At 49.9% G+C, this 21606-nt stretch overlaps 5 protein-coding genes across 5 annotated transcripts; 4 read left to right on the top strand and 1 right to left on the bottom strand.

Annotated features, from left to right (window-relative positions):
- The first annotated feature begins 2443 nt into the window (after nucleotides 1-2443).
- BO86DRAFT_385275 (uncharacterized protein) lies at nucleotides 2444-2938 on the top strand. The gene has a single exon (XM_025671070.1). It carries the CDS (start codon nucleotides 2497-2499, stop codon nucleotides 2743-2745), a length of 249 nt encoding a protein of 82 aa, XP_025532320.1. The 5' UTR covers nucleotides 2444-2496; the 3' UTR covers nucleotides 2746-2938.
- A 1621-nt stretch (nucleotides 2939-4559) lies between these two features.
- On the bottom strand, nucleotides 4560-7374 carry BO86DRAFT_329328 (Hsp70 family protein). Its single transcript, XM_025668675.1, has 4 exons — nucleotides 7179-7374; nucleotides 6983-7106; nucleotides 6857-6922; nucleotides 4560-6753 (listed from the first exon to the last, which is right to left on the bottom strand). The coding sequence occupies exons 1-4, from the start codon at nucleotides 7203-7205 to the stop codon at nucleotides 4979-4981; spliced, it is 1992 nt and encodes a 663-aa protein (XP_025532319.1). The 5' UTR covers nucleotides 7206-7374; the 3' UTR covers nucleotides 4560-4978.
- Nucleotides 7375-8910: 1536 nt separating this feature from the next.
- BO86DRAFT_385272 (uncharacterized protein) lies at nucleotides 8911-12251 on the top strand. The gene is made up of 5 exons (XM_025671069.1): nucleotides 8911-9271; nucleotides 9347-9415; nucleotides 9471-9950; nucleotides 10004-11656; nucleotides 11704-12251. The coding sequence occupies exons 1-5, from the start codon at nucleotides 9252-9254 to the stop codon at nucleotides 11786-11788; spliced, it is 2307 nt and encodes a 768-aa protein (XP_025532318.1). The 5' UTR covers nucleotides 8911-9251; the 3' UTR covers nucleotides 11789-12251.
- A 339-nt stretch (nucleotides 12252-12590) lies between these two features.
- On the top strand, nucleotides 12591-17207 carry BO86DRAFT_452873 (SKI complex RNA helicase subunit SKI2). Its single transcript, XM_025676956.1, has 6 exons — nucleotides 12591-13099; nucleotides 13246-15742; nucleotides 15795-16074; nucleotides 16129-16316; nucleotides 16369-16548; nucleotides 16608-17207. Exons 1-6 carry the CDS (start codon nucleotides 12864-12866, stop codon nucleotides 17106-17108), a joined length of 3882 nt encoding a protein of 1293 aa, XP_025532317.1. The 5' UTR covers nucleotides 12591-12863; the 3' UTR covers nucleotides 17109-17207.
- Nucleotides 17208-17487: 280 nt separating this feature from the next.
- Nucleotides 17488-21445, top strand: BO86DRAFT_109959 (putative nonsense-mediated mRNA decay protein (Nmd5)). The gene is made up of 8 exons (XM_025665917.1): nucleotides 17488-17748; nucleotides 17809-17887; nucleotides 17996-18456; nucleotides 18519-18703; nucleotides 18765-20632; nucleotides 20687-20865; nucleotides 20934-21051; nucleotides 21102-21445. Exons 1-8 carry the CDS (start codon nucleotides 17659-17661, stop codon nucleotides 21257-21259), a joined length of 3138 nt encoding a protein of 1045 aa, XP_025532316.1. The 5' UTR covers nucleotides 17488-17658; the 3' UTR covers nucleotides 21260-21445.
- Nucleotides 21446-21606: the final 161 nt, after the last annotated feature.

The raw sequence follows: 21606 nt of genomic DNA, 5'->3' as shown, positions 1-21606 counted from the left end.
ACTCAATGAGGGCAAGGGAGGCAGGGTGTAAAGGACCGACTCTACTTACTCTCTTTTACACTTGCAGCAATGATCAAAGCAATGTCAAAGGGCAGTAGAGTAAGTGTACAGCAAGTACTACTGTACCAACCAAGAACAGAAAGGAAAAAACAAATTGCTAGCGCGATGCAGCTTGCCCGTTTTTCTCTCCAATTCTTTTTTTCCTTTCCACCTTCTGGGAAATTTCCCGTGAATTTTCCTCAGTGGGCTGTTTCGTTGTCACCCACTAGAGTTGCGAGACGATGCAAGTGGCAACGGTCAAGCAAGGGGAGTCAGTCGATGGTTTGGGGAAATCCAAGAGTAAGAACACAATCAAGAGTTCAATTTCAACAATAGATCGAGGATAGAAAGGGTCCTAACAGAGATGGGGTTTGAACGGAAGTTCAAGCTTAGACAACATTGAAAAGAAAACAACAAGCGCAAGAGTAGAAGAGGATACAGAGTTGGAGAAATATTAATCAAAAGTAATAATAACAATAATAAATTAAACCAGTCAGCTGGGACAGCTCTAGTCAGGACGCTAGTAGCTAATAAAACTAGTCAAGAGTAGTCAGTGGTGACTAGACTAGACTAGAGCTGTGAACAAAAAAGCCAGTTTGATTTTACGGTCAGTTGGAAACAAACAAGTCCATGGATGAAGTCTGGGACTCTGGGACCTGCAACAGCACTAGTGAGGTCCCGATGTCAGATCTAGTAATAATTGACAATATTGGCCATAGTTCTCCGCGTGATGTAGGACAAAAATGCACAACTCTTAAACTTCATTGGCATAACAGCAACATAGTTCGGAGAATTTAATAGATTTTTCAAGAGACTGGAGCTGTCAGGCGTGAAGTCTCTTTTCTGGAGAGGACAGAGGGAGAGGAAGAGGGAGAGGAATTGGAACTTGATGGAAAATTGCCCTAAGACGCAATTGTCAAATTGGCAAAATGATTACACCTCCCCTTCTTCTTCTTGGTGCCAAAATCCTTCTGTGCCAAAACTCATTATGTGTTGTATTAGCCTGGACCCCCCTCTTCCCCCCCTCTCTCCGAGCTGAGAAACCCACTACTGTCACACTAGTGACAAACACAAATCGGCCCAGGATTCTATGAATGTATTCCGTAAAATCTTCTTATTCATCATCCACTTCCCTCTCCAAATCTAATCTTGGATCTGAGATGTATTCGCCTTGATTGCTTAGCGTAAAGCAGACAAGCAGCAAAAAAGAAGAAAATAAAATAAAAGAAGAAGAATCAGGAGCAAAGACCAGGGTTGATATGTGCCGTGCCACAACAACTAGGGCATCCCCCGGGGTGAAGTACCGAAAACCACACAAGGTGGAATCGTCAAATGGGACCAAAAAATCAGGTACACCCACGGCAAAGGACTGCACGCTTTATGGTTGAAGTGGTCCCTCCCCGGGTGCTTTCGCCTCGGTAAGTCGATGATGAATCACCCAAGGCATTTTCAACACTTACAAAGAGATTCAGCATGTAAAACAGGTTGTCGTAACAATAATAATCATAATAATAATAATAATAAAAACAATTAATATGTGGTACATCCAAAGTTTCCAAATCCTCTTTCTATCTCTTCAGTAGTGCTACCTTGGTTTTTATTTTTAGCCCTGAGGCTGGCAGCCAATGAGGCCCAGCTGATCTACTATTTATCTTGTAACGCAAGTTTTGAGAAGACAGGTAGAATATCCTGGAAGTTTAATGTCTGACACATGGCCAACCGCGATTGCAATTGGAATACTCTATTGATTGCGACAGGAATCCGTCATCAACAACTCAACCCTGTTCGTTCCCAAAGCATACCTTATGAATGGCAGTGGGATCTGATGAGTGAAGAAAAGACGGCGCAACGGGGAATAGACTGGGCAGGCAGGCAGGCAAGCCACCCAGAAGTGGGCGGTACCTTTTCCTCCAGTGTTTAAGGAGAAAAAGTGGATGTACGTACTACGATTGTGCTGATGAGGGTAAGTAATAATGAGGGCACCAAGTGGGGAATGACCCAAACCTCAACTGGAATATTCCTGGAACAGGTACATTAGCAGAGTGATCGACAAATGATGAAGGAGAAAATTTGCAGCCAGACGTAGAGGCCTCAATCTAAGGAAATAGACTTGCTCCAAGTGGCTCTGAAATTAGGCTGGACGTGAGGAGTGCCCTTTTTGTCTAAGCCAGAGCCAGGGTAGAGAACGGGGCGCGCAACAGACGATCCAGACTTCTTTTGGGTCGGTAACAGTCGGATAAGGACTGTCTGTTAGTAACAGGCTTCTGTCTTCCATGAAGCATAGTTAGTGTGGTCCGAGCTGAATCATCAACAAATCGCTCTCACACAGTCTGTCACTGAGACTTTTAGTCTTAGATCGCAACAACATCCAATTGTTCTTCTCATGAATATATCGGGTACAATACGTGTTCAGAGCCCACCCTAAAAATCAAGTCTACTCTGCCAGTCGGCCAGCAAATGTATCAACTGCAGTTGTGTACAGCGTTGATTTGTCCTCTCTGCGGCACCACTGCTGCAAGTCTCCCAGTGGAGATTGGCTGCATCATTGAAGGCTGCCTGTATGCTGCCGATAAGGACAGAAAGTACGGAGTACTGTGCATACATACATACAGTACAACACTACAGGTTCCCGGAGCCCGTTCCCGTCCATCATCCTACATACTTCAACCATTCAACTTCTTGGATTCGACTGATCATGGTGTGTGATGTGCTTGTTGACTATCATCGGACAAGCTGTTAGGGGCAGACAGTCGTCTTGGACACTTAACCGCCCTTCATATATGTCCCCTTTACCCCATACTCAAAAAGCTAATGCCCCGTCCATGTCCAAGGATGATGTTCTGGCCTGCCGGCTTGGACCATTGAACTATATTAAAGTATCTGGATCGATATGTCCAAAAAGGCACTGTCAATCCTGCATATCCCGCTCCACTAGTGAGTAGTGATGGAGCAATGAGTCTGCTTCCACCCTCTTTGTCGTCTATCCTTGATTGATGGAATTCTACGGAGTACGGAATACACAGAAAGGAATCTTTCCTCCCCACCACCGGGTGTCCCCCCCCCTCCTCCCTCTCCATCCCATCTCAACCTTCCAGCGCAATCAGAATTTACTCACTTCTGGACCAGAGACACCCACCGTCAGCCGTGCGTGGATGTACCGATGCAAGTCAATAACAATAACCATAAGCTCCTCTGTAGATTTATGCCAATTTGTCATTCAGCCCTGGTGCTGTACGGAGTACTGTACACCTCTCTATCGTATTTACTTTCGGAACACAGAAATAGTCTTCATCATCGCGAGATTTCAGTTCAATCAATGTAGTTTAGTCTGCATGCAAGGACTGCTACCCACTACTACCTGCTGTACATTGTCTCCTCCAGCCTACAGCCTACAGCCTATTATACTGTAGAGTCGTGCAGACGGATGCAATCCCACCTTACCTCAGTGAACTGTCCATCCCACAGAAGTCATGGACATCAATCCCGTTCGACAAACACATCAGCACATTTCGCCAAAGTGAGGCTGCGAGCAGTAGACCTAGAACACAAGCGCTACAACTGGAGGATCACGCCTTTCCGCCAAGGGCAGGGTGAACTAATGGGACCCGTGTTTTTTCTCATAGACTAAGGTACTGTAAGTAACGTTCCAAGTCTCTCATTCTTCCATCAGCGAACGAGGAAGGCCCTTACAAAAGGTGGCAACCACCAACAATGAACGTCTCAGTTTCTCATTTGGTTATGTTCTTATGCAGCCCAGCGCATGGATCTATTTGGCGGGAGCCCACCCCCATCTAATCAGTGTCGTGTAGTTCCCAGACAAGTCAGTCAGTCCCTTTTCCTACCCCTCCCAGATAGTCATCAGCAAGTTGTCTCTGATGATGATAATGGTGGGATCGGAAAAGGAACCTGAAGTATCTGAAACTTTCCCTTCATTGACGCCGTTCTCGTCCTTTCAAAAATCAGTGCGAACATCCCCCCTCCCAAAAAATGAGTTCTTGGGTCGTCGTTGACCTTTGAACAACGCGGGATTTAGACTGTCTAATCGATAGGTTAGACTAGTGGCCTTCAGCATCTCTGGCATGAGGCGTTCGGGCTGTCTCAGTCCGCGGCACCAATCAATCACAACGGGCTGGTCCCTCTTGAAAGGGACGTTGAAGCCGATGCGGTAAGACTGTAAGCTACCTATGGAGTAGCTAGTCCCAGAATTGCTGGGCCTCGCACCGGATATTTGTACTACGCACTTTGTAGTAACTAGCCCCTGCTAGACCACACGCTGCTCAAGGGATTGGGAGCAAATTACAGTGGTAGTCCGTCGGTAAGATGAAGAGGGTCAGCATACCGTACCTAGGTGGGACGGACTACTTTGTGCCTTTGTGGACACGCGCACAGTCGGCGGCGGCCCACAAACAATTCTGAACGATTCCAGAATATCTACCACACAAAGGATAGATTCTCAGAGAATATCTCTTGTTGAGCAAAAACGACACCATTCTTCACAAAAACAAGCATGCACACTGGTTAAATCGAGAGGAGAATTTCTTCTTCTATTGTCACATGTTCCCACACCACATACTTTTCTTTTGTGGTCCCCCAGCCATAATGTCATTAAGTTACAAAAATGTAGACACTCCATGCATCCGAGCCAACGGATTGCCCTCCGTCAAATACAAACGCTGATCCGTCCCAAGAAGTGCGAAGAGGAGTTTAGGGAAGGGGATAAGAGGACATCAAGTAAACAGCAAGGTGGAAAAAAGGGAGAAAGGGTAAAAAACAGAACACCCATACACCGAACAAGAGGATCAATCAAAGCTATCGGTATGTGTACATATCATGCATGAAAACAAAAGTGTAGAGGGAGACCCTCTAGGGAATACTGAGAAAGAGATAATACAAGAATATCCCACATCAAGAGACGGGATTTTCAGTCAGGGTAGAACATTTAGGCCTTGTTCTCACCCTCGGGCTTCTGCTGCTGCTGCTCAGCCTGGGCCTTGTGCATCTTGTCGAAGAGGGTCAAGCTGGCGTTCTGGAGCTCGTCGGTCTTCTGCTTGAACTCCTCAGCAGTGGCGGTGCCCTCACCGGACTGGTTCTGGGCGATGAACTCGCGGAGAGAAGCAATCTTCTCACGGATCTGCTCGGCCTCGGCCTTGTCGAGGCGGTCCTCGAACTCCTTGAGGGCCTTCTCAGTGTCGTTCACGACGCTGTCGGCACGGTTGGCAGCCTCGATGGCGGACTTGCGCTCCTTGTCCTGGGCACCGTACTTCTCAGCATCTTCAACCATGGACTGGATCTCAGAGTCAGAGAGACCAGAGCCGGAGGCGATGGTGATGGACTGGTCCTTGCCAGTGGACTTGTCCTTGGCAGCGACGTGGACAATGGAATCGGCGTCAATGTCGAAGGTAACCTCAATCTGGGGAACACCACGGTGGGCAGGAGGGATACCGACGAGCTGGAAGTTACCGAGGAGCTTGTTGTCCTTGACAAGCTCACGCTCACCCTGGAAGACCTTGATCTCGACAGCAGTCTGGAAATCAGCGGCAGTGGAGAAAGTCTGGGACTTCTTGGTGGGGATGGTGGTGTTGCGGTTAATCAGGCGAGTGAAGACACCACCAAGGGTCTCGATACCGAGGGACAGGGGGGTGACGTCAAGGAGGAGAACGTCAGTGACCTCACCAGCGAGGACAGCACCCTGGATGGCAGCACCAATGGCAACAGCCTCGTCAGGGTTGACGGACTTGGCGGGCTCACGGCCGAACATGGACTTGACGGACTCGGTGACCTTGGGCATACGGGTCATACCACCGACAAGGATGATGTCCTGGATCTCGCTGGACTGGAGGTTGGCATCCTTAAGAGCCTTGCGGACGGGCTCGATGGTGCGGCTGATGAGAGGGTCAACCAGAGACTCGAGCTGGGAGCGGGTCATCTTCAGGTTGATGTGCTTGGCACCGCTGGCATCAGCAGTGATGAAAGGAAGGTTGATCTCGGTCTGGAGGGAAGAGGACAACTCGATCTTGGCCTTCTCAGCAGCCTCACGGATACGCTGAATAGCCATGCGGTCACCGGAGAGATCGAGGCCAGAGTCCTTCTTGAACTGCTGGACGATGTGACGGACAAGGGAGATATCGAAATCCTCACCACCGAGGTGGGTATCACCGTTGGTGGACTTGACCTCGAAAACACCCTTCTGGATCTCCAGAACGGAGATATCAAAGGTACCACCACCGAGATCGTAGACGGCGACAACACGGTCAGCCTCCTTCTCAAGACCGTAGGCAAGGGCGGCGGCAGTAGGCTCGTTAACGACACGGAGAACGTTAAGACCAGCGATCTGACCGGCATCCTTGGTGGCCTGGCGCTGGGAGTCGTTGAAGTAGGCAGGAACAGTAACGACAGCGTTCTTGACGGGCTTGCTGAGGTAGTTCTCGGCAGTCTCCTTCATCTTGTTGAGGACGAAACCACCAATCTGAGAAGGAGAGTACTTCTGGTCGCGAGCCTGAACCCATGCGTCACCGTTGGTGTGCTGGACGATCTTGTAGGGGACCTCCTTGATATCACGCTGGACCTCAGCATCGGTGAACTTGCGGCCGATGAGACGCTTAGTGGCGAAGAGAGTGTTCTCGGGGTTGACGACGGCCTGACGCTTGGCGGCGATACCGACCAGGCGCTCACCATCCTGGGCGAAAGCGACAACGGAAGGAGTAGTTCTGGCACCTTTGAAATGAGTCAGACGCGAGTTACTTCAGGTTGTGTTGCGTTCCGACTCCACACTCAGGAGTGTAGTGGCGGCGACTTAGGGATAAAATTCTTCACATACCTTCGGCGTTCTCAATGATCTTGGGGGTCTTGCCCTCCATGACAGCAACAGCGGAGTTGGTGGTACCTATTCAAGCACGTGAGCTTCGAGTCTCAATTATAAGAGTATTTGTTATTCTCGACATACCCAAGTCAATACCGATGACCTGACCCTTCACCTTCTCCTCACCTCCCTCCGTGGAGTTCCATCTCCGGATAGAAGCACCGGGAACTCTGAAGGCAGGGGCACGAGTGAAAGCAGTGCGCGGGAGCTGCGAATAATGAACAATGTTAGTTCTGCCATTGCGCATATTATATCGAACGTGATGGGGATTGAAACCTACCGCGCGAGAGATGCGAGAGGACAGCATTGTGAATGTGATTAAAAGAGAGAGATAAGATAGGTATTAAGGGAAAGAGAAGTATAGAAGCACTCCGGTCGATTCAATCGAGAGGAGATGATGAATAGAGGTATAAGGGTATAGGTAGGATGAGGTGAGAAGGGAGAGGTAGGATGAAAGAGACAGGTTTTTTGCACTGATTCCGGGGAGGAAGAAAGTAAAAGAAGGGAGACGGCAGGCGTCGTAAAAATCGTCCCGGAGAGCTTCGGCCCGTCGTCGAACTTGGTAGAATCACAGCAACGCAGCTAATGGGCCAATGACATTTCAGATCTGCTTCTGACCGCTCTGGAGCGTAGCCGGACCTGTGAGTCGAGTTCGAGAAACTACGAGTAAAGGAACGATCGATAGTAGTCATTAGTGGCGAATATTTGCCTCTCCAGCCCTCAATGGAGATTTATGTACAATACATGCTACGCCTGTGTAGACTATTGACTATGCATTTACCTTTTCTACCAAGCTCAGTGTCGCAGAACAAAATTCAAGAACTTGAGGTGCAAGTACCGCCGGCCGGCAGTACCCGTTCTCCAAGTCAGAAAGCTCCGATGAGCGGCCGCCACTTGATTAGCCTCTGCATGGTAACGATATCTAAGTATCCATCAGTGAGGCACTCCTCGCCATTTGCACAAGCCTGTTAAGTATGAATATTTTGATTGAGATTGCGCTGCTCTTTTCTTGAGACCTAGTATGATACTCCCTCTTTTAACGATCGATGATCGATCGACTGGCACTGACTACATGTATATTTTGAGAGGCATATGCATGGCAAAATCAATGAGTCAGAGTACGACTGCTGTAGCGGAATCACCTTGAGTTAGGTTATCACGGAGACAATTTTTCTGTTCAGAAGGTTCTCCTCCCACTATCTCCACAAGAATATTTGACTGTCTATCTTGTAAGTCAGCTGGCATATCCCTTGTGAAATTTCATTTACTATGAGTAGACCCTTTCTAGACTGATTTTCACCCGAGACGAGTTTGTTGTAGTGCATTTTCCTGTCCATTGTGCTGTACTGTACAGTGCAGTATGAAATTGCAGCCCAGAATACCAAGGTCATTACCCGATGCCACACCTGGAACAATAATTTTCAGGCTCCTTCAGAACATTAAGGTCGCTTGCAGTTCGAGTGCTTGGAAAAAAGCTTCCCGAAAGTGATGGTCTTACCCCGAGTGTTCAACAGCTAGAATCCATATTTACCAGTTTGAATAATCCATCGGCACCATACCAGGGCCAATGTTGAAGTAGAATTCGTGATACAAGTCTGTTGATTAATGCGCAGCTTATCGATTGTAGACTCAATCCAAAAAGGATACGCATGGGAGCCGAGGTATACCTGAGGTGATTTTCAGACAGGAAGATCACGCGAGAGGTAAGGCTCTGAAAGTAAGATGCAGGCTGCCGCGTGCATAAGGCTTAATTGAGAAGACTAAGTAAGTTATCTGGTGAGACTGCTGGGACACGGCGACAATGCTGGGTGCCGGATCTTTAGACGAGCTGATCGATCCAACCCCGGGTGCGTCCAGCCCTGGAGGCGGGTTCGAGGCTTCAATCGAGCAAGACTCGACCGCATTCGCCGCTGAAGTTCCCCGGATTGGGAGCGGATAAGTCTTACGTCATCCGTCCGCACCCGCCATCACCCTCCGATTTCGTTCCCAGGCGAGATGGCGAGCGAGGTGAACCGCCGCAGGTGAATGAGTGTTGAGTGTGGTAGGTGAAGGTAGTCGTGGTGGTGATTCTCCCTCCCCCATCCCTTAACTCAGATCAGCTCTAGCTCCAGCTCCAGATCCAGATCCTAATGTTCTGGGCTCAATATCCACTCTACATCGCACCACCAACACTAGTCTTGGTTCCCAACCTTTCTCAGATCTACCAACCGTTCTTTTTCCGCCGCTACTCTCACCACACCCTCCGCATCTTCCCTCTCTGCGTTGTCCGTTATTGCCGCAACAGCGGTGTTTCTCCTCCAAGTGTAGCTGGATTTCCGACCATGCCACCTTAAGGACCGGCTTTATCTTCAACATGACAACGGATTCGCTTTCGTAAGTTGATTCTCACTCTATCCTTTCCTCAAAAGCACCAACGCACGGGTGACTAACACTTTACCGCATGGGTAGGTTTCATCCAACCGAGTCTCTAGTCCTCTCAACCAAGCGCCGCTTTTTCCCGTTCAAGATCCCAAACTTGTTTGTGCTTCGAGCTCAAAATAAATAGAGCTGAATTAAGCTGATGGCCGTATAGTCACCAACAACTTCGCAACTATATAAGCACCGCCGATCCGGATCGGATTTACGTCGTCGCCCATAAGTTCGTTTACGCCATTCATATCTCAACACAAAAGCGGGAAACAATCGGTGTAATCCCTTTTGATCCAAAATGTATGGCTGCAGGTCACGGCTGGGTTGCAGTTGGGGGATCGGACAACGGCGAATGTGCCTTCATCAGGCTACCTGATTACAGCGCATGTACCCAGGGCAGTACCCCGGCTGGCCGGCCTGGCGATGTAGATAGTGCTCTTCCGATTGGGTTTGAAACCTCAACAAGGATCTCATCGCCTAGAAATAATGGTGATGAGATGAGGCCAGCTCGCGACACTAGCGGGAGGCAAGTGCCGGAAATGCAGCTGCATACATTTGGAGGCAGCATCGTGAACTCGGTCACCATTCATCGACTTCCTGGTGGTGAAAAGGATCTATCACATGAAGATGTGGCAATTCTCAGGTATCATCGAACCCGACAGTTGCTCTCCCACTGATGTGCTGATGATTTGACAGTAACAACGATAAAACCGTCACAGTGTACGCCCTGGCCAGGTCGAAGGTTCTGAAAGTCCTTCATCATCCGGCTTGTATGAATTATGCGATTATATCTCCAGACTCGAGTCTCCTCGCTGCCGTCGGCGATGAAACTCGCGCATATTTCTATGAGATCAGCCGCGACCTTGAATCGATTGTCACAACAGAAACTGGCGACAAGCTCTGTGGATGGAATTGGGACCTTATCCGCTGCATAGAGATGGATATTGGCACGCGATTTGATGACGGCTGCTGTTTCACTATCGCATTCTCCCAGTTCAGCCGGCTGTGTGCAATCGGTTCCCAGTCTGGGGTCATTACCATCTTTGATGTGAGAACAATTCGAGATATCACGCATGAGCCCCAAGGCAAAAACACGATCATCTGCCATTTCAATTCATCCACATCATGCTGCAACGGTGGCGCTGTGCGCTGCATTGCGTTTGCGCCAGAGCCCTGGGATCTTCTAGTCTGGCTTGAAGATAAGGGTCGGGCTGGTATAGCAGATGTACGCCAGGCGTTCGTTCGTCGTCAGATTATTCAACTAGACATGAATGAACCCGGGACCGAGGAGGTTTTTACAGAACCAATCATCGAGGATTCTGATTCTGAACTTGAGCTTGATGGAACGCAACGCGAGATGTTAGATTCAGTCGAGGGTTTTCCAGACGACCGAGGAGAAGGTCTCGAAAACCCGTTACTGAGTGAGACCTTTTTGCAGAACCTCACAGAAAGAGAAAGGCTGATCGTAGAACATCTAAATACAGCGCGATGGACGTCCAGGCCTGGTGATGGACGGACAGAACGACGAGCTAGAGCTTATCCTCACCCGCCCACTGGGCCTCGTCATCAGGTTCAAGGTTCCACAGATGGTGCCAATCGAGCCTCTCGTCCTACTTCACCTCTGCACCCCGGCGAAACGCTAGGCGATTTGTTGCGAGAGGAATACTCTGCGCGAGCAGAGGCACACGACCGCAGGCAAAGTGCAAGACGTTCTACCACGAGTATACCAACGTATAATCATACTGAGACCAGTAATCGTTCATTAGAGACGGGTCCGTCGAATATTGATCCGCAGCCCAGCATTACACTCAGCTGGACTGCGTCCCCGTCAGAGCTGTACTCTGCCATTTCAGGAGACCCCTCACATATCGCAGATTCAAGCTCGCGCGATCCTGATAGTTCTGGTAGCGATATCGGTTCTATCAATCGGCCTGGTGGGACGATAACCCGCCCATCTGCACATTTTGACTATTCATCTACTGCAGAATTATTATCCCGATACCGAGCCCATGACCATTCTAGCTCAGGCCGTAGCCGGCCTGAGAGGCAGGACGGCGTAGCTGAAGCTCGTCATGATTCATCACGTCTCTCAACGACTGACTTCAGAGCAAGTGTTGCTGCAGAGCGGCTTCGACGGCAGCGACACAATTTGAATGAAGCACGCAATCGAAGCAATCAACAAGACAGGCGGTACCTCGACCAGCTGGTGGCATCTGAACAGAATCGCCATCCCCGTTGGGTTCGTAATGTTTTGAATGGGCTTCCGGATCGAAGCATGGGGCTCAGGCATCGAGACCAAGAATCCGGCGGTACGGCTGGCATTGGCTGGGGTGCAGATGGCCGAACATTGTAGGTGCTATGATTGATGTAAAATGTGACTCGGCTAACTCGGGCAGGTACATTGCAACCGTGGATGGCATTTTCGAGTTTCTAGTCAACATGACCGATCGGAAGACGTTTCCAGTTATCAATTACAGGTGAACGAGGAGGGTGTGTCTTTCCAAGCCGCCATTGGGCTATTGGCTTCAACATAGTATCCTACCGCAAATAGGTCGTGGGGAGCAACAACTGTGCTGAGACTCATGCTATTCAAGGTGCACTTTTGCCCCTGACTGCTTTGACTTCTGAGCTTTCCAATAATACTTTGTGTCATTTCTAATGATGAGAGACAGAATGAGGAACATCTTTGACAGCAGGGTTCAAGACTGGCAGGCATGTATTGTTTTTCCCTTCTCTTACTTTCAATGCCTCCTTTACCTCGTCTGTGCTTCCATGCGCTTCAGCTGCGTCCTAGTCTCAGGAACATCAAATCTGTATTTTTCAGCTCACGTATTATCTTGCATCTGTTCTTGGTGGTGCTCTGGATACCATCTATGGCAAGTTTCTATGTATAAAGGATGATGATAAGTCTGCATTTGGAAAGGAATTGACGCTGTATGCAAAATCTTGTCCAGGTTGACGCCCCGCTCGTAGTTTAGAAGAACAGATGGTGGGGGGTATGCATAATAGAAACGTGACTCGTGAATTGCTTAATTCCTAGCCTAAGCAAACAACTAGGAGAACTCATGGGTTCTAAGTCCAATAAAACAGTATACCCTTTCTCTGTCTGCGTAGATCGGACAAGAGTTTCAATGGGGAAGCTCAGTGGGCGGAAGGTGGAAAGGCTTGAAGGGGCCCAGTCCAGTCAGTCCCCACACGACGTCAGACCCGAACGGAGCTGGCCTGGGTTGGTTTGTCCAAACTCCAGCAAACTTCCGTCCATTCAATTTCCTGCCGTCGCCGCCGCCCAAACACCCGCCAGCGAATAACGAATGATTTCATTGATAGCCTTCATCTCAAATCACAATCCACGTGCTCTGCTTCCACTCCTGTGAATGCTCGCTTGACTGGCTGGCATTTTCTAGGCCGCACGACTCAATAATTTGTGTTTTGTTGCTTCACCCATTGGCCTCTTCTTCGCATACACAGCGCCCCCACAAACACTCTTCGGCGCCTGGTGTCCAGTTCGGTGCCGAAGCAGGTTTGACCTAAACTTCTCATTCTTGCTATACTTATCATGGCTGCAGCTGCAAGCCTGTCTGATGCTCTGGCTCAACTGAGTCTGAGCTCAAAAGAGCTAAGCGGATCGGCTTTCGATGCCCGCGTAGCCGACGAGGAAAATGGCATTTACAGAGAGGCCAAACCGCGACAGAGGAATCATCAGAATGCCGCTGATCTTAAGGAAGAACTGGAACAAGAGTTCTTAAACCCATCGGCCCGTTTTGGCTCGGAATGGCTGAATCGCCTTCAAAGGTCCGCCCGATCATTCTGTTCATCCATCTGCACCTCCCATTTTTCTTAGCTTTACCAGGATATGTACCATGCCTGGATATATCACCGAACTCCCCTCAGCTTGTGTGTTGCTTTAGATAGCTGGTATTGGCACTAACCTCATGCAGGAGGTGGGATGTGTCCACGGACTATGGAGATTTATTTGACATTGCGGGAACTCAATCACGAACCGTCGTTCGATTCGATCGTGATGGCCTCGAAGGCCGTGTTACTGGCTACCATGAGGTTACTATCCCTGCTACCAGCGCGAATGCAAAGAACTCGACATCCCTCCTTCGTCGACCCGCTGGCCGTGCGGATTTCGTCAGAGGCGCAGCAGGATTCTTTCCATTTGCTCCAGGCGGGCTCGAAGGCGTCGAGGCGATTGCTGAGATGGAATCGGATCCTCAAGTTGCAGAGTATTCCAGATCCAGTGGCAAGCAGTCCGGACTGGACCGAATCATCAGCTTTGGTACCGAGGGCGGTCTTCTAGAAGTTGCCCCTGGGTTTTCTCGTGGATTGAAATTTGATGAAGCAAAGTCCAAAGAAGCTGCCCAAGGAGATGAAGAGGTGGAGCATGCTTTGCAGCAAGAAGAAGCTGAGCTTCGCGTCGATCAGGATGAAACGGCTTCGGATGCTGGAGGTGTCAAAATCGACGATGAAGCTGAGCTAAGTGATGAAGAGGATATTGACTCATTGCTACCAGTCGAATTCCCGGCATTGGAACCCCACGCGCCACTTCTTGCAGGTGTTCAACAAAGAAAAAGTGGCAGGGAATGGGCTCATGTCGTTGATGTCAACAAAGATATTCCGAACTTCCGTGAGCTCGTGCCAGATATGGCCCGTGAATGGCCTTTCGAATTAGACACCTTCCAGAAAGAGGCCGTCTACCATCTGGAGAACGGTGACTCTGTTTTTGTAGCTGCACACACCTCGGCTGGTAAGACGGTCGTGGCCGAATATGCTATTGCCTTGGCCTCTAAGCACATGACGAAAGCGATCTACACTTCGCCCATCAAAGCTCTGAGTAATCAGAAATTCCGAGATTTCAGGACCACCTTCGATGATGTAGGTATCCTGACGGGTGATGTCCAGATAAATCCTGAAGCAAGCTGCCTCATCATGACCACCGAGATTCTACGGAGTATGCTCTACCGCGGAGCGGATCTTATCAGGGACGTGGAATTCGTGATTTTTGACGAAGTCCATTATGTCAATGACCTTGAGAGAGGTGTCGTTTGGGAAGAAGTCATCATCATGCTCCCGGAGCACGTTACCTTGATCTTGCTGTCTGCTACCGTTCCCAACACTTATGAATTTGCATCCTGGGTCGGTCGCACAAAGAAGAAAGACATCTACGTTATTTCCACCCCTAAGAGACCAGTTCCTCTCGAACACTACCTTTGGGCTGGTAAAGGAATGTATAAGGTTGTCGATTCCAACAAGCGTTTCCTTGAAAATGGCTGGAAGGAAGCAGATGAAATTATTTCTGGCAGGGATAAGATCAAAGCCCAGAAGGCAGCTGAGGCTCAAGCCCAGTCACAGGCAAGTCGTGGCGCGCCACAGGGTAGAGGACGCGGACAAGCTCCTGGGAGAGGAGGTGCTCGAGGCAACTCGCAGCGCGGAGGCGCCCCTCGTGGTAGAGGACAACCAGCCAACAGGGGAACCGGAAACATTGCCCGCACAGGACGTGGTGGTGGAAGAACAACAGCTGCGCAGGACAAAACTATCTGGGTGCAACTCGTTCAGCATCTTCGGAAGGAGAATCTGCTCCCTGGTTGCATTTTCGTCTTCTCGAAGAAGCGATGTGAACAGAATGCTGATTCGCTATCCAATCAAGACTTTACGACTGCCGCTGAAAAGAGCTTGATTCACATGTTCATCGAAAAATCTCTTACCAGACTCAAACCAGAAGACAGAACTCTACCACAGATCCTCAGACTTCGAGACTTGCTCAGCCGGGGTATTGCCGTACATCACGGCGGTCTCCTACCCATCATGAAGGAGATAGTTGAGATTCTGTTTGCTAAGTCACTGGTCAAAGTGCTGTTTGCCACGGAGACGTTTGCTATGGGCTTGAATTTGCCTACTCGTACAGTGGTATTCTCCGGCTTCCGCAAGCATGATGGTAAAGGTTTCCGGGATCTGCTCCCAGGAGAGTACACTCAAATGGCCGGACGTGCTGGTAGAAGAGGTCTTGACACAGTCGGCTATGTGATCATCGTGAACCCTGGAAGAGATGAAGCACCGCCAGCTGGAGCTCTGAGACGGATGATCTTGGGCGATCCGACTAAACTACGATCTCAATTCAGGCTCACGTATAATATGATACTTAATCTTTTACGTGTAGAAGCCTTGAAGATCGAAGAGATGATCAAGCGAAGCTTCAGTGAGAATGCCACCCAGGCCCTTCTTCCGGAGCATGAGAAGCAGGTGCAACTCTCTGAGGCCAGCTTAGCGAAGATCAAACGCGAACCTTGTGACATCTGTGATATCGACCTCGCGGCCTGTCATGACGCAGCCATCGAGTATGAGAAGCTGACTAGCGAACTTCATGTGGGATTGCTTTCCTCGCCAGTTGGGAAGCGCCTGTTTATGCCGAAGCGGCTGATTGTGTACAGAAAGGCAAGTGTTGAGACTCATTCCCACAAGGTAACGGGACTAACCGATTTCAAAGGACGGATTCCGTACGGCGGGTATTATTGTTCGGGAGGGCATCGGAGGCGGCGCTACGCCCACCATACAGGTTCTGGAGATCGGAAGATTTGGCAGCAGACGTCATCCCAGCGACATTCTTCCATTCCTTCCAGAGTTCCGGCATCGGTTCCAGTCTTTGCCCACCCGTGCCGCAGACATGACCCTGAAGACCTCTAAGGTACCATTGACGGATCTTGAATGTATTACAAACACAATGATCAAGTTGGGTGGCCCGATATGGTACCTGAACATCAAGAAAGGTTCGCGTTCTCGATCTATTTTCGCAAAATCAGACTAACATGGCAACCTACCAGAGGCAATGAAATTCGCGGACAAGGAGCTTGTGAAGTTCTGTGCTTCGTGGACACAACCAGCCTGGGATGAAATGGACTGGACCAGAATCAAGGAGCTACAGGTCAGGGACATACTAGAAAAGCGACAGCAACAAGCCGCGATCGCTCAGTCATGCCGATGCTTGCAGTGTCCGAACTTCTCGAAACACGTAAGGGCCTCCTCTAGCTCAGAATGTACAGCGATATACTGACACTTAACAGTTCGAAATGCAACACGATGAGTGGCAGGTTAAGGAGAATATCTCGCAGTTGAAGCAGCTCATGTCCGACCAGAACCTCGCGCTGCTCCCTGATTACGAGCAACGCATCCAGGTTCTGAAGGATCTAGGCTTCGTAGATGAGCAGGCGCGAGTGCAGCTCAAAGGCAAGGTGGCATGTGAGGTAAGTTGCCCAAGACATTCGTGGTCATTGTTTGGGTAAAGTGCTAACAAGAACCTAAGATCCACTCATCGGATGAGCTGGTCTTGACAGAGCTGATTCTTGAGAATGTCCTGGCGGAATACGAACCCGAAGAAATCGTCGCGCTACTGTCTGCTTTCGTCTTCCAGGAAAAGACCGAGAATGTCCCCACATTGACACCGCGTCTTGAGAAAGGGAAGGAGGCGATCGTTAAGATCTCAGACAGGGTCAACGACATTCAAATCCAACACCAGGTCATTCAGACCAGTGAGGACAGCAATGACTTTGCTAGTCAGCCGCGGTTTGGCCTATCGGAAGTTGTCTACGAATGGGCGAAGGGCATGTCGTTCAACCGCATCACCGATCTCACTGACGTGATGGAAGGCACTATTGTGCGGACTATCACTCGTCTAGATGAGACCTGTCGGGAGGTGAAGAATGCAGCCAAACTGGTGGGAGACCCCAACCTCTATGCCAAGATGCAACAGGCACAGGAGTTGATCAAGAGAGATGTTATCTTTGCCGCGTCTCTGTACATGTGAGATGTAACCGAACCACGTGCCTGTGGAGAAGGCGATTGTCTTATTTTCGAACCCTTGATGTTTGAGATTGCGGTTCAATGATTTATTAGGAATGGAACGAGTGAGCAAAGCACTAGAGTAAATAAGACCTTTTCGGTAAATCAAACCAAGACAGAAATTTCCAATCATTTTTCTTTCTGACCCATCAAAGTCTCCAGACTAAGCCAAGGGTAGGGAATTTTTTTCTTTTACAGTTTTGATCTCTGCCCCAAGATTCAGGAGCAAAATTCTCTTACCGCGCGTGGCGGCGAGGCCTCTGATTAGCTGCCATAGGCGCGGGGCGGGCACCGCTTATTGAAAAACCACGAGAGAAAACCAAACCCAACAAACCCAAAGAGCACTTTTGCAATCTGCACACTTACTATCATTACTCCCCCGCTATTTTATCTTCCCTCCCCCTCCTCTCTTCCTCTCCTCTCCCCCTTCATCCCGTGGCTCAGCACTACGTAACGGGTCCTTTCTTTTCTTTCGAGCTTTATAACTATAAACCGGGGGCCGTCACTGGTGCGAGATGGATGTTGCAGCTTTGAGAGACCGCATCCAGTCTACCCTCGACGCCAATGCGGATATCAGACGCCAAGCTGAGTTGGACTTGAAATATGTATGTGTGGCATAGCATCACAGGCTTGAAGGTGGTTCATACTTATTTAGTATTGTTCAGGCCGAGACACAACCGGGCTTCATAAACGCGCTTCTGGATATTTTGCAGGGGGAACAAAATAATGCCGTCCAACTGTCGGGTAGGTAGTACCTGGACATTCTGCTGCCTGAAGATCACCTACCGCTGTTTCCCCTTGGGATCCTAGGCGCCAAGTTTCATCAGCTAACAAGTAGTCTTCTATGCATAGCCGGTGTTTACCTGAAGAACCGAATCACTCGCGGCTGGTCTGTTGTCGAAGAAAGTCCTTTGCGCGCACCGATCCCGGAGGAGGAAAAACCGAGTTTTCGAGAGCGACTGATCCCGGCATTGGCGTCCACCCCACCGAATGTCAGAGCACAGCTTGTTCCCCTTCTCCAGAAGATTCTTCAGCATGACTTCCCCGAGCAGTGGCCGGGCTTCCTGGAAATCACCCTCCAACTGCTGGGAACCAACGATGCGAACTCGGTCTACGCTGGACTCCAGTGCTTGCTGGCGATCTGCCGTGTGTACAGGTTCAAGGCGGGAGAGAAGCGGGAAGAATTCGATAAGATCGTTGAGCACACGTTCCCCCAACTGCTGAATATCGGATCGAAGTTGGTCGATGAGGAAAGTCTGGAAGCTGCGGAAATGCTTCGGATTGTTGTCAAGTCATACAAGCATGCTATCTACGTGGGTCAACCGGAGCGGAACACCCATCGCATCATGGTAGCTAACATTTGCGACGATTCTAGTTCGAACTTTCGCCGTCCCTTCAGACGCAGCAGGCTACGGTGGATTGGTGCACGCTCTTCTTGCGCATCATTGCCAAGCAGCCTCCGGCGAATGCTATGATGGAGTCTAAGGAAGAAAGAGAGCTGAACCACTGGTGGAAGTGCAAGAAGTGGTCGTACGCCAATCTGAACCGTCTTTTCATCAGGTATGTAACATGCATGGCACAGCTTTGGAAACCGGGACTCTTGTCTGACCTCGTTGTGTAGATACGGAAACCCCACAACGATGACGAAGTCGAGCACTCCCGATTACACTCAATATGCCAAGAACTTTATTGCCAACTTCGCCCCGGAGATTCTCAAGGGATACTTGCAGGAGATTGACAAGTGGGTGTCCAAGGGTCAGTGGCTCAGCAACCCGGCGCTCGCCTACACTCTGGTTTTCTTGGAGGAATGTGTCAAACCGAAGGCGATGTGGGACCACCTCAAGCCCCATATGGACAACTTGGTTGCTCATTTCATCTTCCCGATTCTGTGCCAGTCTGATGAAGACATCGAGCTATTCCAGGAGGATCCTTCGGAATACCTCCACCGGAAGTTGAACTACTACGAAGAGGTTTCGGCGCCTGATGTCGCCGCCACCAATTTCTTGGTTGCTTTGACGAAGAACCGCAAGAAGCAGACTTTCGCCATTCTCACCTTTGTGAACGGCGTCGTTAGCAAGTATGAGTCTGCTCCGGAAGATCAGAAGTCGCCCCGGGAGAAGGAAGGCGCTCTGCGGATGATCGGTTCTCTGGCCTCTGTCATCCTGGGCAAGAAGAGCCCTATCGCTGGTGAGGTCGAATACTTCTTCGTCCGTCATGTTTTCCCGGAGTTCCGCAGCCCTCATGGCTTCCTCAGAGCCCGTGCATGCGATACTCTGGAGAAGTTCGAACAGCTTGACTTCCAGGACCCGAACAACCTTATGATCATCTACAGAAACATCCTAGAGTCCATGACGGACCCTGAACTACCTGTCAGGGTTGAGGCTGCGCTCGCGTTGCAGCCCCTTATCCGTCACGACATCATCAGGACTTCGATGCAGCAAAATATCCCCCAGATCATGCAGCAGCTTCTCAAGCTCGCCAACGAGGTTGATGTGGATGCTCTCGCCAACGTCATGGAGGATTTCGTCGAGGTCTTCTCCGCCGAGCTTACTCCGTTCGCTGTGGCACTCAGCGAGCAGCTTCGCGACACCTACATGCGTATTGTGGGAGAGCTTCTGGAACGCAATGCCACCAAGGGCGACGAGGACGCTTACGGCGACTTCCTGGATGACAAGAGTATCACGGCTCTTGGTGTCCTGCAGACGATTGGCACCTTGATTCTCACTCTCGAGAGCACTCCAGATGTGCTGCTTCACCTCGAGACCATCCTCATGCCTGTCATCAGCATCACTCTTGAGAACAAGCTTTATGACTTGTACAACGAAGTTTTTGAGATCATTGATAGCTGTACTTTTGCTTCTAAGTCGATTTCTCCCACCATGTGGCAGGCCTTCGAGCTCATCCACAAGACCTTCAAGGCCGGGGCTGAGCTTTATCTTGAGGACATGCTCCCTGCTCTCGACAACTATATCGCCTATGGCTCTCAGATGTTGGTTCAGAATCCCGCTTACCTGGCGGCCGTTGTGGGTATGGTTCAGGATATCTTCCACGATGAGAAGGTGGGCGGTGTTGACCGGATCTGCGGGTGCAAGCTCGCCGAGACTCTGATGCTCAACCTCCGTGGCTACATTGACCAGTACATCCCTGTCTTTATTGAGCTCGCGATGCGTGTCATTGACGCCGGCGAGGCGCGCACTAAGTCCTACCGCATCCACTTGATGGAGATGGTTATCAACGCTATCTACTACAACCCTGTCCTCAGCTTACAGGTGCTGGAAGCCAATGGCTGGACGAACAAGTTCTTCAGCACATGGTTCTCCAACATCGACAACTTCAGACGTGTGCATGACAAGAAGCTGTCAATTGCGGCAATCAGCTCCCTATTGACCCTGAAGGCCGGCGATGTCCCGACTAGCGTTCAACAAGGTTGGCCTAGACTTCTCCAAGGAGTGACTCGACTCTTCCAAACCCTGCCCGCTGCTATTAAGAGTAAGTCTGCAACAAAGACATGGCGAGAGACCAAGTACGCTAATACCCATCTAGACCGTGAAGATGCTACCAAGGAGTCCGATTTCACATATGATGACGAAGATGATGTCGATGATGAGGATAACGACTGGGATGGTGAGGTTGAGTGGACTGAGCGGGACGAAGCCGAGGGCGTTGTGGAAGATGACGTTGCCGACGAGACCACTGCTTACCTCGACTTCTTGAACAAGGAGGTGAGTCCAGGAGACTTGAGTCCTTTGTCGTCTCAATATCTCGAAGAGGATACTAATCACATCAATAGGCTCAAAAGTTCGGCTCATTTGCCGATGATGACGATGATGAGTTGGACGAAGAAAGCTTGCTGGAGACTCCTCTCGACAAGGTTGAGCCTTACGCCATGTTCAAGCATGTGTTCATGAGTATGTAGCCCCTTGGTGTCACGCTGTACTATTGACTAACTTCAACACAGGCCTTCAGCAAGAACAGCCGCAACTCTACGACAACTTGACAAAGATCCTGAGCGCGGAGGAGCAGCAGGTACTCCAAGCCGTTTTCCACGAAGCCGATGCGAAGGCGTTGGCTGCAGCAAATGCCGAAGCTGCAGGCGCCCAGGCTAATGGAAACTGATTCATACTGCAATCTACTCCGGGGACTGACGAAATGAACCAGTCGGTATCTCTGGATTACCAAGGCGATGACATGACTTAGAAAAAAGAAAACAAACTCATGCAAAAGAAAAGTGCCATCCCAGGTTGGAGGACTGTTTTGACAAGCCATCTATGTTTCTTCCGGGTCACTTCGACATCCAATACAGTCGGACGGCCTCAGCTGGATACGTCACCACGCCATATATGCCTCTTCTGATTGTCTTTTGATTCTCCTTTCCTTTGTTGCCTAGATCATATCCCTTTCCACCCCCTGCGTGTTCAAGGTTACAATGACCTGTATTTGATTTCCTCTGGTTCCCCTAAAAG

This window comes from Aspergillus japonicus (assembly GCF_003184785.1).
Source record: "Aspergillus japonicus CBS 114.51 unplaced genomic scaffold BO86scaffold_3, whole genome shotgun sequence".
Taxonomy (NCBI): domain Eukaryota; kingdom Fungi; phylum Ascomycota; class Eurotiomycetes; order Eurotiales; family Aspergillaceae; genus Aspergillus; species Aspergillus japonicus.
Note: the sequence above shows the minus strand (reverse complement) of the source record. Positions and strands in the feature narration are given on the sequence as shown.

Bases quoted from the DNA above. Each gene is read 5' to 3' on its own strand.
- BO86DRAFT_385275 (XM_025671070.1), top strand. From the start codon at position 2,497: ATGTATCAACTGCAGTTGTGTACAGCGTTGATTTGTCCTCTCTGCGGC.
- BO86DRAFT_329328 (XM_025668675.1), bottom strand. From the start codon at position 7,205: ATGCTGTCCTCTCGCATCTCTCGCGCG. The intron at 6,923-6,982 runs GTATGTCGAGAA...GTGCTTGAATAG, and splicing joins GGTCATCGGTATTGACTTGG to GTACCACCAACTCCGCTGTT. The intron at 6,754-6,856 runs GTATGTGAAGAA...CTCATTTCAAAG, and splicing joins GATCATTGAGAACGCCGAAG to GTGCCAGAACTACTCCTTCC.
- BO86DRAFT_385272 (XM_025671069.1), top strand. From the start codon at position 9,252: ATGACAACGGATTCGCTTTC. The intron at 9,272-9,346 runs GTAAGTTGATTC...CCGCATGGGTAG, and splicing joins ATGACAACGGATTCGCTTTC to GTTTCATCCAACCGAGTCTC. The intron at 9,951-10,003 runs GTATCATCGAAC...ATGATTTGACAG, and splicing joins GAAGATGTGGCAATTCTCAG to TAACAACGATAAAACCGTCA.
- BO86DRAFT_452873 (XM_025676956.1), top strand. From the start codon at position 12,864: ATGGCTGCAGCTGCAAGCCTGTCTGATGCTCTGGCTCAACTGAGTCTG. The intron at 15,743-15,794 runs GCAAGTGTTGAG...CCGATTTCAAAG, and splicing joins GGCTGATTGTGTACAGAAAG to GACGGATTCCGTACGGCGGG. The intron at 16,317-16,368 runs GTAAGGGCCTCC...GACACTTAACAG, and splicing joins GTCCGAACTTCTCGAAACAC to TTCGAAATGCAACACGATGA.
- BO86DRAFT_109959 (XM_025665917.1), top strand. From the start codon at position 17,659: ATGGATGTTGCAGCTTTGAGAGACCGCATCCAGTCTACCCTCGACGCC. The intron at 17,749-17,808 runs GTATGTGTGGCA...AGTATTGTTCAG, and splicing joins CTGAGTTGGACTTGAAATAT to GCCGAGACACAACCGGGCTT. The intron at 21,052-21,101 runs GTATGTAGCCCC...ACTTCAACACAG, and splicing joins GTTCAAGCATGTGTTCATGA to GCCTTCAGCAAGAACAGCCG.